The sequence below is a fragment of the Xiphophorus hellerii genome, chromosome 9, assembly GCF_003331165.1.
Source record: "Xiphophorus hellerii strain 12219 chromosome 9, Xiphophorus_hellerii-4.1, whole genome shotgun sequence".
Lineage (NCBI taxonomy): Eukaryota > Metazoa > Chordata > Actinopteri > Cyprinodontiformes > Poeciliidae > Xiphophorus > Xiphophorus hellerii.
In genome coordinates this window covers 5,869,170-5,885,577 of record NC_045680.1, presented here as the reverse complement: position 1 = coordinate 5,885,577, position 16,408 = coordinate 5,869,170, and the positions used below count along the sequence as shown (strand labels likewise).

Sequence of the window (16,408 nt, the reverse complement as noted above, 5' to 3'; positions counted from 1 at the left end):
GTCAACATGTCACTTAAAATAAGAAGCTACAATAAAAGTGACTCACTGAGGTCAGAGAGTTTGGATTAGGAAGGAAAAGCTGCACAACCAAGACAGAAAAAACTACATTTGGCTTCGAGCTGCAAACTGCTGGCATTTTTTTCCTCGAGAGTCTAAGATGCAATTAATTTACATCTTTAAGCATCTTGAGTTTAAATACAAAAAAAAGCATGAAATGATATGGAAATGTAGCATCTGTGTTTAGTTCCCTAATGCCGTTTTACATCAGCTGGATTTTATTGCATTAAAAAAATATAAAATAGCGCTTTGATTCTGAAATATTCACCGCCTTGGATGCTTTACTCTGTTTAAAGCTTTTATAAATCAATCATTATCAACAAAATTAAACTGTGTTGACAAAAAAATAACCAAGAAAATCCTTTGATGTAAAAGAAAAACAGATTTTGTTAAAATAAAGACAATTAAAAAAAGATACATACTATAACAAAATGGAAAAAATAAAAATTTTGCTTTTTTTATGACTGATTTGTTAAAGAAGCAAGAAAAGGGTAAAACATCCAAGGGGTGTATACCTTTTATACCCTACACATTTTGAATATTTTAACTAAACTGAATATCAGACGAATAGAAACTCTGCAAAAACAAAATGCTGTTTTAAAGTTACTTCTAGTGTTTTTTAAAAGGGGAAAAAAGAAAAACCAAACTGGTTATGAATGAAAATGAATTTCCAAATAGCCAGATTGTTTCTTTAAGAAATTAAATTTGAATCACTGACTCAGATTTTCCTCTGATCTGAAACACTAAAATGGGAGAAACAAACATTTTCCAGTATTTTCTTCGTTTACTAACCTTAAAAGAAATAATTTATTTTTAAATTCTGCCAGGAAACTTAAAAACTTGAGCCTTTTGTCAACAGGTGTGCAGCCGTAAAATCCTGACTTTGAGAAGGTTTCCAGTGAAGGAGATCCGTAAAGTTTCATTGCACAGTCCGGGGTCAGATCTCAGCGGGGCAGATTTATTTATTTCTGTCAGAACTGGGCCAACAAACTGGGGAAGTATGAGCTGGAACCAACCCGTTCCCTGATTTAAATAACCTTTGTAAAGGAAGGCAAATTCACAACTTCTTATAAAGAAAACCGACTCGGAAATAATTCAACACCAAAAGGGAAAGAAGACGGATGAGTTCAGGACACAAAAGGTGACGGAGAATGAAGCTTACAGCTAAACATTTCTACTTAAACCATGTTGTGTTATGTACATTGACATCTTCTAGATATTTAGCAATTGAACATGTAAAAAAAAAAAAGAAATAAAATCTCGATCTGATGCTACAGATTCCCAGATGTGTCTCCTACAGTAACCCTAACCCTATAAGGTGCATTAATAGGAGTCACATTTGGGCTTTTAGATCGTATTTAACGTCACATCACAGACTCTTTGTATCTCCGTTTGTGACCAAATATAAAACAAAAGCAGCGACTTGCTCTCGTGTATCTCTTTTAAATCAGATTTTAAACTTAAATGTTCCCTTTAGACTCCCATTTTATCTTCTTACCACGGGGAGACATTAAGTGACGAAGGGAAAACAGAAACATATATAGTGATATAAACAAAAGGGCCAAATCTCAAAAGTTCAGTAAATTAAGAGCAAAAAAAACAAAAAAAAAACAAGAAAAGGAAGTTTTGGCTACTTGTGGTCAAGTGCAATTACTCTTGTGTGGCTCGGGCTGGAGACGCTGGAGGGAGGTCACTTAGTGGATGTGCTGCTGGCAGTGGATCTGGTCCTCTGCCTGGTCCAGGAGCTCCAGCATCTCCCTGATGATGGCCTGCAGCGCGCGGCCCAGCTCCTCCCCGCTGTAAGGCTTTCCCAGAGGAGGCACGTGGATGAAGGCGGAGCGGCCGCGGCTCAGGTACAGAGACGTGTAGTAGGTGAAGTCGCAGAGGTACCTGAGAAAAAGAGCAGAAAACGGGACAAATGAAGAGATTAAATTAAAACAAAACAGGATCTGAACTGGAAGCAGGAAGGCCTGTCGCGATAAAGAATAAATGAAAATTATCAACCTCATTTTAGTTTATCAGCTTTATCGTTTCTTCCTGCCCTTTTCTCTTTCTATTGATGTCACTGGATGAAAAAGGCCTTCCTCATTTCCTTAATGGAGGAGTGAACTATTGCCTCAGGCAGTCGGATCTGCCCGTCTTCTCTATCTGAATCTATTGATTATTGAAGGGCAATATAGTATACAGACTTCATAATCTGCACTCTCTTGGTTGAAGGTAGTTTTTATTTCCACTTTGGTTTTATGTTGTTTAGTTTTCTTTGTTAACAGAGACTGAGAATCCATTTTATTTATTTTTGGTTGTTTTGTTTAACAGCTCCAGTGTTAAATGTTCTTTTGAAAATGTTTTATTTTTATTTTTGGCAGGATGTGCTTACATTATTATGTCATTACCATTACATCAGTTTAAAGTTATCTTCAAGCAATATTATTGTTTATCGCAATAATTTTTGAGACAATTAATCGCTCAGCAAAATTTGTTATTGTGACAGGCCTATGCAGGGCAGAAAATTACTATTAAGTTATTACTAGGCCTGTCATAATTGTCAATAAATCAATTAATCACATGATAAATTAAAACAAATTCAATAACTTTGACTTGCATAATTTATCATTTTTCTCTTTTTCTACCAAGAACTGGATATAAAAGTCTTCAGTTTGGTGATTTGGTCTCAACTGGGCTTTATTTTGAAGGACTGTTTTGTTTACAGAGACTTAATTCATTTTATTTCTTATTTCTGTTTATTTCTTGTGGACATTTAAAATGTCTTCCAGTTCCAGTGTTATATGTTCATCAGAATTTAAAGTTTATTGACCTGTAACAATGTGTTCTTGTATTATTACTTGAAAATGGTCTCAGCACAGCAATATTATCGCTTATCGCAAAAACTTCTGGGACAATTTATCATCCAGGAAAATTTATAATCATGACAGGCCCAGTTATTACAGCTTAAAACATTCAGTTGGTTCAGGTTTTACAACTGAAATCAAATAATAATCTTAATTTACAATAGTGTAGGGGTGAAACAATCAATCAGATTAATATTGAAATAATCTTCAACTAATTTAGTAATTGATAAATCATTAACTGGAGTCAAAGAAAAACCAATTACATGTGCAACAACATGTGCAAAGCAGAAGTTTAGCCAAAACTGGACAAAAATATATAAATCTTTTGTTTTTGGAGTGAAATTACAGTAATTTCACCCCCATTGTAGCAGGGAGTGAAATTAATCTGATAAGACAATCTTTTAATAGATGGTAAATTGAAAAAATAAGTAGCTAGATATTGAAAGTTCCAGTTTTATGGATAAATGGGCAAATATATATTTACTCCAGGATATTTAAAGAACTGCATACAATTAAAATAAGCAAAACTAAACTTAGGACTCAAAGTGTTAAAGTGATAATTTACATTTATGTTGAAGCGATGCAGATTAAAAACAGCGAACTCCCACCACAGCGGCTCAGTAACAGATTTTGGGTATAAAAAGAGCAGACAAGTTGCTGCTGCTGCGACTGAGATCCATTCAAGGTTTTCCTTTGGGTTTGTAGCGACTCTGCTGAAGTGTGATCACAGGAACAGAAGCAAAGGTCACACTTTTATTCATCACAACCTATTTTTGTTGCTGCAACACATTTTACATGGAGTCAGAGTGAAATCATTTATAATCTGCTCCAGTTACACATTTTTATGAAAGTTTGTAGTACCAGCACATGGCTTTTAAATCATAATTACTATGAAACCACCAGAGATTAATGCTGCATAGATTTTACTACACCAATATTCTTCACTGTGAAAATACAAAGAAATAAACTTTCGTACCAAGAGAAAATCCAACATGCAAACGCCATGATTCAAACCCAGGATCCCCTCGATACCAACAGTGCTACTGACTTCTTTCTGCACTGTGCTGCCCTCTGCTACATCGATCTCTACTCAAAATGGGATTTTTTCTCCTTTGTTCCATTTTTGCTGCTGAAACAAGTCAAACCTGGAGAATCTAAAGACCAAGTCAACACTTAACACTCGTTCTTATGTTGCACAAATCATTCCTGAATCTACAGGGTTGGACGATATGATCGAAAAATGTATCATGATATAAACGTTTCATGTCAGCAGAGGCGGGCAGAGTACCCAAAGTTACACCAAAGTAAGAGTAGTAGTACTTCAACATATTTTTATTCAAGTAAAAACTAGCCGTCCATGAAATTACTCAAGAGTAAAAAGCCTTTGGTAAAAAGTCTACTCAAATTATCAATCATTTAATTTTAAAAATTACATCATCAGATGAACAAAAATATAAAGTTAAGTGGAAATTTTGGTATTTAAAAAATTTGTACTTGAGTATTTGTACTCAAGTACAAATACTTCACAAAAAATACTCAAGTAAATGTAGGTAGTTACTACCAACTCTGCAATTCATACAGATAAGTATCGATTAGTTTTTATTTATTTGTTTTAAATTATTCTGAAAATGTTTCTACTTTAGCACGGTAACTTTTTCTTGAAAAGCCAAAAACTACTTTAATGAGCTTTCAAACTTTTTTTTATTGCAAAATAGAGGAAAGTATTTTCAATTTTCAGTCAATCAATAAATTAAATTTTATTTCTAAAGCACCTTTCAGCAATAAGGCATTTCAAAGATGTTGATGTTTACATCAACCTTTTCTAATGCAAGCTTTCAAAAAATAGTTGTTGATGGAAACCAGAGTTGGGCAGTAACTAGTTACATTTACTTGAATAACCTTTTAGGAAAAAATACTTTTAGGATTATTTTTACTCTTACTTAAGTAAAATTTCTGAATTTTCTTCCCACTGAATGAAAAATAAACGTGTTTAAACCAAAAATTCACAGAAACAGAACTGCAGTTTTTGTTAATAAGTTTTATATTTAAAGAAACTGAGTTTTTCTTCTTTTGCCTGATTTTATTATTTTGTAAATTACATAAATTCTTTTCATTTTGGTCCTTAAAATACCAACATTTCCACATAACTTTATATTTTGGTCCATCTGATGATGATTTTTACATTTTAAATGATTGCTTTTTGATCAATACTTTTTAAATTAATTTCTTGGTTGGCTGCTTTTTACTTTTACTTGAGTAAAAACATAATGAAGTGGTTCTGCTCTTATTTGAGTCCATTTTTTGATTTCTCCACCCAGCTCTGATGGAGACACAGAAGAAACAAAACGAAAACAAAGATCCACTTCACCTTCCAGCATCTTTGGAGACGGTCACAGCTACTCCCAGTCCAGCTGTCGCAGTCACTCTCTTGCAGACCAACTCCATGTCAATAACTGAGTTGATACAGTCTGGGCCTCCCACGATGCAACACTGTGAGTCTGGACAGAAGCTGCTGTTGTCCAGGCCTTTGTAGCCGTGATTTCTGCCACACTTCTCCAGCGTCACAGTGGTGGCCATCCCTGAGACTCCCACATGGACGATGAGCTGGACAAGCAACCGATTGTTAGAATCACTAAGGCGGCTTTACAACAATGTTGCTATAAGTTTATGTGGCATAAAACAACTTAAATTGAAGCAAAATGTGTTATTGTGAAAGTTGTTTTAAGGTCAAAGAGTATGACTGGGTGTAATTTTGTTGAAAGTCTGAACACAGTGTTTATCCAAGAGTCTAATTAGATAAAATCTGAGTCAACAAGACAATATGCAGCTCAGGAAAAAGTTAAGAGACCACTTAAAATGATCAGTTTCTCTGATTTTACTTTTTATAGGTTTAAGTTTGAGTAAAATGAACATTGTTCTTTTATTCTATGAACTACTGACAACATGTCTCTGATATTCCAACCAAAATTTTAGTATGTATTTGCAGAAAATGAGAAATGGTCAAAATAACAAATAAGATGCAGTGCTTTCAGACCTCAAATAATTCAAAGAATACAAGTTCATATTCATTTAGAAACAACAACACTAATGTTTTAACTCAGGAAGAGTTCAGAAATCAATATTTGGTGGAATAACCAGGAGGTTTTCCATCGGGTTCAGTGCAGTGGCTCTTAGTTTTTTCCAAATCTGTCTCAGACATATTAGGGACTAAATTCAACCTTTATAAACACGGTTACTACACCAGATGTACGTGATTTTTTTGTCTTACCCGTGGATGAAATTGCTTCCACAATGAGGGAACCAAACTCTGGACTTTCTGGTACTCTACAGGAACCTCATGTACATGCAGGTCCACATTGTTCCCCAATCCAAGTTTCTTCATTTCCTGACAAAAACAAAACCTTTACGGTTAAAGAAATTCAACAGCAGAAATAATTACAGCAACTATCACTGTTTGACAGGAATAAAACACATTTCTGTGCAGAAGTTCCTGAATTATGACTGATTTTTATTTACCTTTAAAGGTGTGAGACATTTGTAATATTTTAAAGCAGTTTTGAATGCTTTTCAAAGTTGTTCTTTAAAATTTGGGTGATTTTTTTATAATTTAGTCACAAATAACTTGTAGAAGTTTGTTTTTCTTCCTTAATTTATTACAGATGCATCTTCAGAGATTCTGTGGCCTTTATTGATCAGTTTATTGATCTTTGAGAATGTGTTCCTGCATTTTTATGTCATTATTGGAATTATAATACTTGAAAATGTTCTCAAAACAACATTATTGTTTATGGCAATAAGTTCTGGGACAATTTATCGTCCAGCAAAATTTGTTATTGTGACAGGCCTACATATTTCCACCTAAAGTCTCCATTATTCATATTAAAAAAGATGCAATAATAGATTTCATAAGGAAGACAATTTGTGTTGAATTTACAGCCAGTGGACGTCCACCTCCCCCCCGTCGTCTCGATTTAGGACAGGTCACCGAGGTCGCTGACCCCCTCACTAGTGTTAAAGTAGGTTGGTCTGGCCGTGTCTGTGACCCTGCCTCAATGAGGCCTTTTGTTTGGCTCTAATATCCTTATCAAGTCCGTCTAGACACCCTGACAACCACCATCATCCCCCCACTGCAGCCCCCGACAAACAGCGAGGCGGAGTGTGAAGCCGGCCGGCCGGCGGCCATTAAAGTGTCACATAACTGTCTGAAATACAAACATCTCCAAATGTGAACAAAAACATGCGACACGAACACGGAGGGCATTACAAGCTTTAAGTGTTGCTACTGCAAGGAGATAAATGTTAGACTTTACTTTCATTTTCTCTCTCTACGTCTTTATGATTAAACATAATATTATTTATGAGGCCAAATAAAACAAACAGATGAAGGTAATACCTGAACTGCTACCCAGCTGGCGTTGACAGTGTGTTCTCCAAATGGTCCAAAACCTGCAAGAGACCCAATGTTTACTTTACTCAAGATTACAATCATGACTGTGTAAAAGTTAAAAAAAACAACTTTTAATTATATTCATGCAGAGAAAATGTGATAACTCAGTTTAATTTATAAGAAAGTACAGATTTTATATGTTTTAGTGCTGAACTGCAAATGAAAACAAGCCTGTCATTAAACAAAAAGGTGAAAAATAAACACACTTTCCTACAGAGCAGGAGTAATTATCACCACTTCATGAAGAGCATCATAAAGACTGAAGAAAAATATCTGGACAGCTAATGGTTGTTCAGCCAGGCTTGTTTATATAGGGATATACAACTGATCCCCCCCGCTCCTTCTCCTCCACCCGTCCCGGGGTCAGCGGGTCCCTGGGGGTTGGGTGGAGAAAGGATCAGTCTGTCTGACAGGCTGCTGAAAAGGAGCAGAGCGAGGGGCCAGCAGCTGCCCGCCGGCCCGCTATTGTGCAGGAACTGTTCCCAAGCAATCTACACATCCAGCCCTTCGGATGGGGCTGCGAGTCTCTGCACTCTTTTGTGTCTGACTGCACAAAATCTCAGTCTGGAGCTCCTGTGTGAAGGCAACAGTCAGGACTGTGCTTTGTGCAGTTAGAAAGCATTGAGTTAACGTAGCGAGATATGAAAGCACACCTCGCAAATTTAGTTTAAAAAAATAAAATAAAATCATAAAAATATGTTTTCATTTATCAAAACTGGTAATATTTTAGAATAAGTTTGTTATTTACTGATGGAAAAGATATTAACATATTTGATAACTAGAAGCAAGAAGTATTAAACAATGTTTATTGTTTAAGTAAAACAATAAACATAAGAAGAAATATTTTACACATAAAGCAATATAGTACAAACATTAAAGCTCTGAAACATTATTGGACTGCTAATTAATTACAGAACTAATGAGGATACAGATCCTCACTCTTTAAAAGCAAATAAAATCAAAAAACAAAAAGTTACAATTAAGGTAAAAACATAATTAAATGTATAAAAGTATCAGAAAAACATCTAATTATTATAAAATGCAGCTTTTTCTTTTCCTTTTGCTGTCAATAGCTATTAATAACTATTAATAAATAATAATAAATTACTTTATTTTAGACAAACAGGATAAGTTATTGCTTAAAACTCGAGATAACGTAGGTTAAAAAATATATATTACGTTTAAAGACATGATGCATAAACAATCCAAGAAAAACAACAACACTGATTTAAGAAAGACAACGTGCAATTATTAATTTATGTTAGAAAACAAATAATTTGCAAAGTCTTTAGTGCTGTCAAAATAATAAGATGCTCAGCAGCTGTGGATTAAAAGCACGCGAATAACTCTGCAAAGTGAGCAACAAAGCGTTTCTTTCAGGGCACAAGTGCAGCTCAGAACAACCTGACGCCATTAAGGGCAGAGCAGCTGTCATCTTCTCCAACTTTTCCTTTACTTCATTCACTCCCGGGAGCACGACAACAACCGCGCCGAAACGAGACACCGACCTGTCACCACCACAGTCCGGCTGCTGTTATCCATCGCCTGAAATGTCGCCTAGAATCCGTCGCTTCTTCTCGGTTCGTAAACTGAAGCAGATCCCCGCAGAGAGTCGAAGCCCCCCCTAAGCTGACGGCTCCTTCTGCCACAATCAGAGGAAACTAGCCCGTTCTCCTTCATTCTACGTGGTGCGTTGAACGCAACGTCATGACGTTGACGTGAAATTTTCTTCTTCTTCTGTGTCTACTAAGCGGTCGGTAAACTAGCTGGTGATGCACTTACCTACCGCCACCACGTGAATTCTTGTTTTCAGAAACGTGTTATAATGTTTTTCTTTATTTATTTCTTTTACTGTATTTTGTTTTTAAAATTACAACAGTTTTAAGAGTATTTCTTCTTCTTTTTTTTAACGGTGTATGCAATGAAAAAAAAGATTGAAAGATATTCTGGTTTCTGCATTTTTTTCCATGCACCTATGATTTGTTATTCTAGGATGCACTTGCTGGGGATAAATTGTTGACACAACAATCCCCTCTCAATCCTTTTTTAATGCTGACTCCCTTTTCACTCACTAGACTCGTCTCATTGCTGTACAACTACTCAAAGAGATACATTGAAAGCTATTTCATCTATTAGAAGCAAAAAAGAAGCATACAGGCAGAGGAACTCAAAGCCATTGAAGATGCATGTTTTCAGCAGCAGGGGGCAGCACTATAAGATACGGCCCCCTACCATTAGGAGACGAGGAAGAAGTGTAGGTGGGAAAAGCCGTGTTATTTATCGCAGGAGACAAGAAATAGAAACAAATATAACCATAATGGTGAGTAAATAACAATTTAGTCTGATCGGTTGCTTTATTTTATTAATCTAAAATGCAAATGGTAAGTTTGACTGACAGAAACAACGTTTATAGGTTTGTAAACCAGGAAATTGTTGAGCCGACAGCTAACTGATGTTAGCATCTATGGCTAAATGAGGTCTTCGTTACTCAAATAAGTATTTTATGGGTTAGAAACCTGTCCTGTGATTTTATGAATATTCATACTTAGTTCTATGAAGGTCATGCTTTGTCGTTGATACTGTAATATATCTTTATATGACTCGTTGGATACTAATGGATAACGTGTTTGCTGCGGAAAAGACAGCAGTTGCTTTGATTGCGCTTTATGAAAATATAAACTATGTACTTGTGTTATTTTTCAGCTTCCATTGTCTCTGCTGAAAACTGCCCAGAACCATCCCATGGTGAGGAGACACACTAACTCCTAAATAATTCAGTTTTAATGCTCACAACTCACACATCGAAGTACAACGTCGTTTGTGAAGCATTTGTTATGATGTGTTTGGCAGAAACATAACTTAATTATCAGCCTGATGTATACAATTAACTGTAATGTCTTCTGTGCTGCGGACTGATAATTAATTATTTGCGTTCTGTGATGATTTGTTTTGTTTTCCAGCTGGTTGAGCTTAAAAATGGGGAAACCTACAACGGCCACCTGGTGAGCTGCGACAACTGGATGAACATCAACCTGAGAGAAGTCATCTGCACATCCAGGGTAAAGCCGTGGTGAATCACCTTCTACTGTATCCAGACTAAATATGTTTTTTAAGATGACTTAAAGCATCTCTGAGCTACAGGGAGCTAGAGAAAGGACTCCAGAACTGGGTGATGTGCTTTGTTTTCCTGGTTTAGTCAGAACGCCAGCAGCAACATTCTGGATCAGCTACAGCTGATTGATTATCTGTTTTTAGGCAGATTTGTAAAGATACTGTTACAGTAATCAGTGCGACTAAAGATGAACACATCTATGAATTTCTCAATATGCTGTTGGGACATTAGTTTTTTAATCCTGGAAATGTTCTTCAGGTGATAGAAGGCCAACTTTGTAAGTGTCTTTATGTGTCTCTAAAGACAGCCAGCGTTTTATTAAGCCTATAAGACATACAGCAGGGAAAAATCCAGCAGGTTTGGTAAAAGACATGCAAAAAGCATCATCTTTAAATCAAGAAACTACTGTGTGTCGTATGTTTAGGCTAAAGCTTTTTGTAAATTGTTTCTTCTTTCTAAAATCCTTCCTCTTTGTGAACTTGATTCTACCATTTTTCCTGAGATTTTTTTTTTTTTAAAGTTCAAGATGCTGAACTGAATGAAGCTTTTTTTCTGAAATATTGATAGAAAATTGGTTAAGAGAGCAAATAAAATGTTTCAGAAAGTTTAAAACAGGTTTAATATTTGACTTGAAATCACCTTAAAATACCAAATAAACTCTGTTCCTTTGTAGCAATTGTTCTTAAAAATTCCTAGCAGTTTCCATTTTTTGTCTTCATGATCGCAACTTCTCATTCAGTCGTTATTTTCATCATTACTAATTTTTTTTCCTGTATCAGAGGCTTTCAGTCTTCAATGACTAAATTATCAACACTTATTTCCCCCCACAGGATGGAGACAAGTTCTGGAGGATGCCTGAGTGCTACATCCGAGGAAGCACGATCAAGTACCTGCGAATCCCAGATGAGATCATCGACATGGTGAAGGAGGAGGTTCTGTCGAAGGGGCGCGGGCGTGGCGGCTCCCAGCAGAACAAGCAGCAGGGCAAAGGAAGAGGTGGACCCGGCCGAGGTGAACAGAACTACCTCCTGTTTGTTTCCTCTGATAAATGTGCTGCTCAAACTTTCCACAGTTGAATCTCCTGACTTGTTTTACTCCTAGAGGAGATTAGATGTCGGAGTTTAAACACGTGGTGATCGTTTGATTTGCAGGTGTGTTTGGCAGCCGCGGCAGAGGGATGTCCGGTCCTGGGCGGGGCCAGCAGCCGCCGACCGATAAGAAAACAGGCAAACCTCAGGGAATGAAGAACCAGCACTGACCCAAGCAGCCCGTTTACTGAGCGGCTCCTGATGCATTCAACACAAAAGCTTTGCTGATTGTATAGATTTTTTTTTATTTGTCTCATCTTCAGAAATTTCTGTCAATCTGTGGAGGAATATCCATCTGTTGTGTTGTGAACAACTTAGCTCAGATCTTTTCATGATGTAGGAAGTGTCCAGTCTGTACGAATATCTTTTTAAATGTCTTTTTATTTACTTTAGTTGTACGTTTGATATGATGACATCAGGAGAAACGTCAGACTGGGAGCTGAAAGGGTTCAGCTGCTGATCTTTAGTTAAAAACATTTTCAAGGTGATGCATGAAAAGATTCTCATATTCTTCATATGGAAATGGAAAAGTCCAACATAAGTTGAGTTTTCTTTTATTTTTCTAACACACATTATTGTAATTTGTGTACAAAAGAACGTGAGAATAAAAAATGTTTTGAAAGCAGTTCATATTTTCCGAAAATATTTATTTTTCAATAATGGTTTAATTTACAAATCTGAGATACTTTAGCATCTTTTCATCTCGGTCTAAAAAAATAATAATTTGGTTTTTAAGGTTGTTTCATTTACTTTGAAACTAAAAGAATGAAAGAATAAGAGCCAAATCAAAGTTAAAGTCTTACAGTATTATTTACATCAAATACACATTGGGATTATTTTATTCCAGAAATAAAATTTTGGGCTGATTTAAAATGTAATCAAAGAGTTAAATTTGTGACAACTGCAAAGCTAAATTAAATGATTTGATCTGAAGTGTGAAGACCATCTTGAGGATTTATAAATTAAAAATCATTGGCTATAAATCAAAATCATCTATATTCATAGAAACAAAATATTTAAATCTGCTGACAGAATCTAAAGTTTTTCACTGTTTTACAATAAAACATTACAACTCACCAATTAAAAAGATCACTGAGTAGTCAAGATTATTTTTGATGATTTTAATTTCAGTGATGAGTACAATCAAAACAAAAGCAATCACTTATAGGTAAAACATAGTTGATTCCCCCCCCCCCAACAGTACTTTATTAATCGCATAATGGTTTGACAGTGAAGCTAAAATAATAGTAAACTAAAAGTAATCCCTAAGAGTAAAAAACATAACTTTCAACAGTTCTTGACTTTATATTTCACATGAAATTCAGCACTTGTCAATTTTTTTAATCAAAATGTTAATATATTTATGGTCAAAGCATAATTGTCTCCGCAAAAGAAAAAAAAACCACATTAGAATATTAAAAAATTAACTTCAGCTTGAAAAATTGTTGTTAGGTGACTTAAAAAGTCTCTAAACTTTATTACTATTTCATCTGAATTCTCATGAACATTCTGACACAAACATAGTAAAATAAGAATAAAAACATGCTAATTTATCACATGCATCATAATTCCATTGTTCTAAGCAACAAAAATATTCTTTTCTATTAAGTTATTTAAAAATGTAAATTTAAAACAAGTAAAAACATTTTCCCAAGTTTGTCCAACATTTTCACCATAAACTCAGAATGATTGTATTGATAAGAGCATTTAACATATCTGTAGTTATGCATTGCTTAATAAATGGGAAAATTCAGTAGAATAACAAATATTTAAGTAAAAGAAAAAAAACTTTTGTATTTTTATGATTTCAAATCTTAAATACACAATGCCAAATTCTTCTGATATAAGTTTTCTAAATAAATCATTCAAAAAAGTAAATGTGTTTAAAACAAGTAAAAATTTTTTTTAAGTATGTCCAATATTTTTTATATAAAACAGCAATATTGTATTGATATGAGAATTTTAAGCTAAAACACGTATCTGTACTTAAACATGTTTCAATAAATTGAAAAAAAATAGCAATTTTAGTTAAAAAAAGAACAAAAATTAAAATTAATTTCAAATCTTAATAAATTTATCATCCCAAACAGATGACCTAGTTTTACGATACACAACAATCTGAGAATAAAATATTGAATAAATGACATTTTTAGGAGAATAAAAACATTGACTAATAACATGAACTGATGGATCATAAACCAGCTGAGATAATTTTGTTCATGATTGGTTAGAATAAATGATAGTTATAATTACTGTCATAGTGAGAAAAAATACTAGAAAAAGCTACAGATGTCTTAAAAAGTTTCTTCGTTCAACAAAACAACCAGAAATAAATTGAAAATCTTCAGCAGTCACCTCATCCCTCCTTCATCCACTCCTGTTTGGATGTGACGATATATTTCCAAGCCTCCAGAATTTGGGAAAGCTGTAGATTTTCAGGGAAGTTTTCCTCCACATACTGAGGAACCTTTTCTTTTTTCTCATCCATGTAGAGCTGCATCGACTCTATTACACTACGAAAAAATAATAAGTAAAAATCACTTTATTTTCTCAAGTCTATCAAAAACAAAAGCTTAAGAAACCCAAGCAAGCAGACATGGGGAAAGCTAACTTCATGCTAAATTTAAGGAGTTCATTCAAACCTTCTTTTTAGAAACAAAATCTAGAAAAAAGCTGGAAAAACAATCATAAAGAGCATAAATTAAATTCAGCTGTGTGTATTTTACCTCCATGAAGGTTCATAGAGATCAGTGATGCGAGGACGGCTCAGAACCAGCAGGATGAACTCGTGCATCTCCAGCAGCCATTGTCCAGCGTTTCCACGAGACATGAAGCCTTTCAGCTCAGCCTTGTTTGGGTCAGTCAGCGGCTTCTTATACTCTACTGCATGCTCCAAAAACGGGTCCTTCATAAATAAACATCAAGCAAAGGCGTATTTATTCTGGTCTACTTAGAACCCAGGTGGATTAAAAGAATACGCTGTATTAAACTGCCTTAAACCTTAAAAAGTGCAGTACACTGCAAACTTTATGGAGGTAAAAATTGTTTTAAAAACCCTTCAGAGAGGTCTTATGTGATGCAGCCAAAAAGGAGAAACAAGCTCAAAGATTAAGTTTTTATTTATGTTGGTTTGTAGACATACAAATGTATTGTTCACTGGATCAGTTGAATAATTATTTTACTATTTTGGGTGTAAAGCTAACTTCATGCTAAATTTAAGGAGTTAAGTCAAACTTCCTTTTTAGAAAATAAATCTAGACAGAAGTTGGTGTCTTGTAATAACTAGATAACAAATTATCTTGTTACGCCAAGATAATTTCTTGGCGTAACAAAACTTTGTTTTCAAGTTGATGGAAGTGATAATAGATTCTGACTTCTACTCAGCGAAATCCTCCAGTATCTCAGTTAAAGTTTTGTCTGTTTGTAGTTGGACCCACATGCAGGCAGATCAGACGGAGAGTTTAAGTCTTAATTTTGAAAATGAAAAAAAAAGACAATAGCAAAAGAACAGAAAACGCTTTTAAAAAAGGAACCCTTAAATAGTGAAATGAGGTAGAAAATGACTTGGAACCATTTCTTAGAGTGTGACCTGAAAAGTGAATACATCAACCTAGAGTGATGCACTATAGCTTAGTACCATATGTTATAGTATGTTTTTGTTGTTTAGTTCACTTTTTTCTGTAAAAGTAGTAGTAATAGAAACATTATATTACAGATTTAACAAATGTAGACTTAAATGACATTACAGTAAAATAGACACGTACCCTTTTAAGAGGCAGCATGTTTTCAGATTTGAGGGAGGAGAGAAGTTGCCACAAGAAGACACAATGTTCCAGGTTACATTTCCTCAGAGCCTAAAGAAAACATACAGTTAATGCAAACATGGAACTACACGTCTAAAGAATGTAAATAGAGTAATGGTGTCATTTTTATATTATTTTTGCTTATATTGATGATTGTCTAAACAAATAGACAGCATCTGTCTGTCTCTGCCAGAAGTACTTACCTTCTGTATGTACTCATCAATGTTCTGGTCCATCTTTAATATGTCGTGGAGGTAAGTGACCAGTGGCATTCTGGGATCACCACCAGTCATTGACAGGAATCCCAGTAGTAGCTCAACAATCTTCAGCGCTTCACACACCTCACTTAACGAGTCGAGCTCTCTGGATATTCTGTTCCGGGTCATCTTGGTAGGCAAGACCTGAAACAGTAAGAAAAACCATCCATGAACATCCTGGTCACGTAATCATGAATTAATTGCATGTGTATCGTGGGTCCATGTACAAAAAAGTAAGTGTTCATCAAGTTAAGATGTTGTATTTTTGTAAGCAATGATGTTTGTTTAATATAACTACGCACAGAAAAACATTTGGTAGAACCTTTACTGTCATAGAGAGGTAGAGGGCTTCTCTGACAAAATTTTGCACATTTTAATATATTTTTATTTATGTACTTTTTGGTTATAAATTATATTTATTTTGTTACATTTGAACTTACTTATTTACATACTTTGAAAGCAGTGAGAAGTGCTTAGTGGCCTTCTGGACTTGATAAAGTGCTATAGAAGTACAGGCCTCTTTTTTTTTTTTAGCATTTTAATTTTAACTAATCTTTCTCTTATTTCCTAACGCCAGCTACTAGATCACTCGCTTATTGTTACTAACTCATGTTTAATTTGACCAAATTAGCTTTAAGTTCTTACTGAGTTTAGTTATCAACTTATCTTCAATTATCCATTTATTACACACAGACCTACTTCATTTTACTTTCTAATGTACTTAATTATCTACCAATTCAATTACTGATTGTAGATCACTTACTTTTACTGACTTACTTCTGTTTACATTCTTGT

General features: G+C 34.8%; 3 protein-coding genes across 4 annotated transcripts in view; 1 reads left to right on the top strand and 2 right to left on the bottom strand.

The window, feature by feature from the left end:
• Positions 1–785: 785 nt before the first annotated feature.
• LOC116725136 (pyroglutamyl-peptidase 1) lies at positions 786–9,039 on the bottom strand. The gene is made up of 5 exons (XM_032571017.1): positions 8,862–9,039; positions 7,300–7,352; positions 6,175–6,291; positions 5,275–5,510; positions 786–1,947 (listed from the first exon to the last, which is right to left on the bottom strand). The coding sequence occupies exons 1-5, from the start codon at positions 8,893–8,895 to the stop codon at positions 1,752–1,754; spliced, it is 636 nt and encodes a 211-aa protein (XP_032426908.1). The 5' UTR covers positions 8,896–9,039; the 3' UTR covers positions 786–1,751.
• A 481-nt stretch (positions 9,040–9,520) lies between these two features.
• lsm4 (LSM4 homolog, U6 small nuclear RNA and mRNA degradation associated) lies at positions 9,521–12,179 on the top strand. The gene is made up of 5 exons (XM_032572689.1): positions 9,521–9,673; positions 10,057–10,098; positions 10,314–10,412; positions 11,296–11,476; positions 11,617–12,179. The coding sequence occupies exons 1-5, from the start codon at positions 9,536–9,538 to the stop codon at positions 11,721–11,723; spliced, it is 567 nt and encodes a 188-aa protein (XP_032428580.1). The 5' UTR covers positions 9,521–9,535; the 3' UTR covers positions 11,724–12,179.
• Positions 12,180–12,659: 480 nt separating this feature from the next.
• Positions 12,660–16,408, bottom strand: part of LOC116726134 (E3 ubiquitin-protein ligase rnf213-alpha-like) — a 61,207-nt gene continuing 57,458 nt past the window's right edge. For both annotated transcript variants that reach the window (XM_032572687.1, XM_032572688.1), the window contains exons 69-72: positions 15,560–15,757; positions 15,318–15,407; positions 14,280–14,458; positions 12,660–14,066 (exon numbers count right to left, since the gene is read on the bottom strand). In XM_032572687.1, coding sequence (XP_032428578.1) covers positions 13,910–14,066; positions 14,280–14,458; positions 15,318–15,407; positions 15,560–15,757 — 624 coding nt within the window. In that variant the 3' untranslated portion in view covers positions 12,660–13,909. The remainder of the gene's footprint in view (positions 14,067–14,279; positions 14,459–15,317; positions 15,408–15,559; positions 15,758–16,408) is intronic.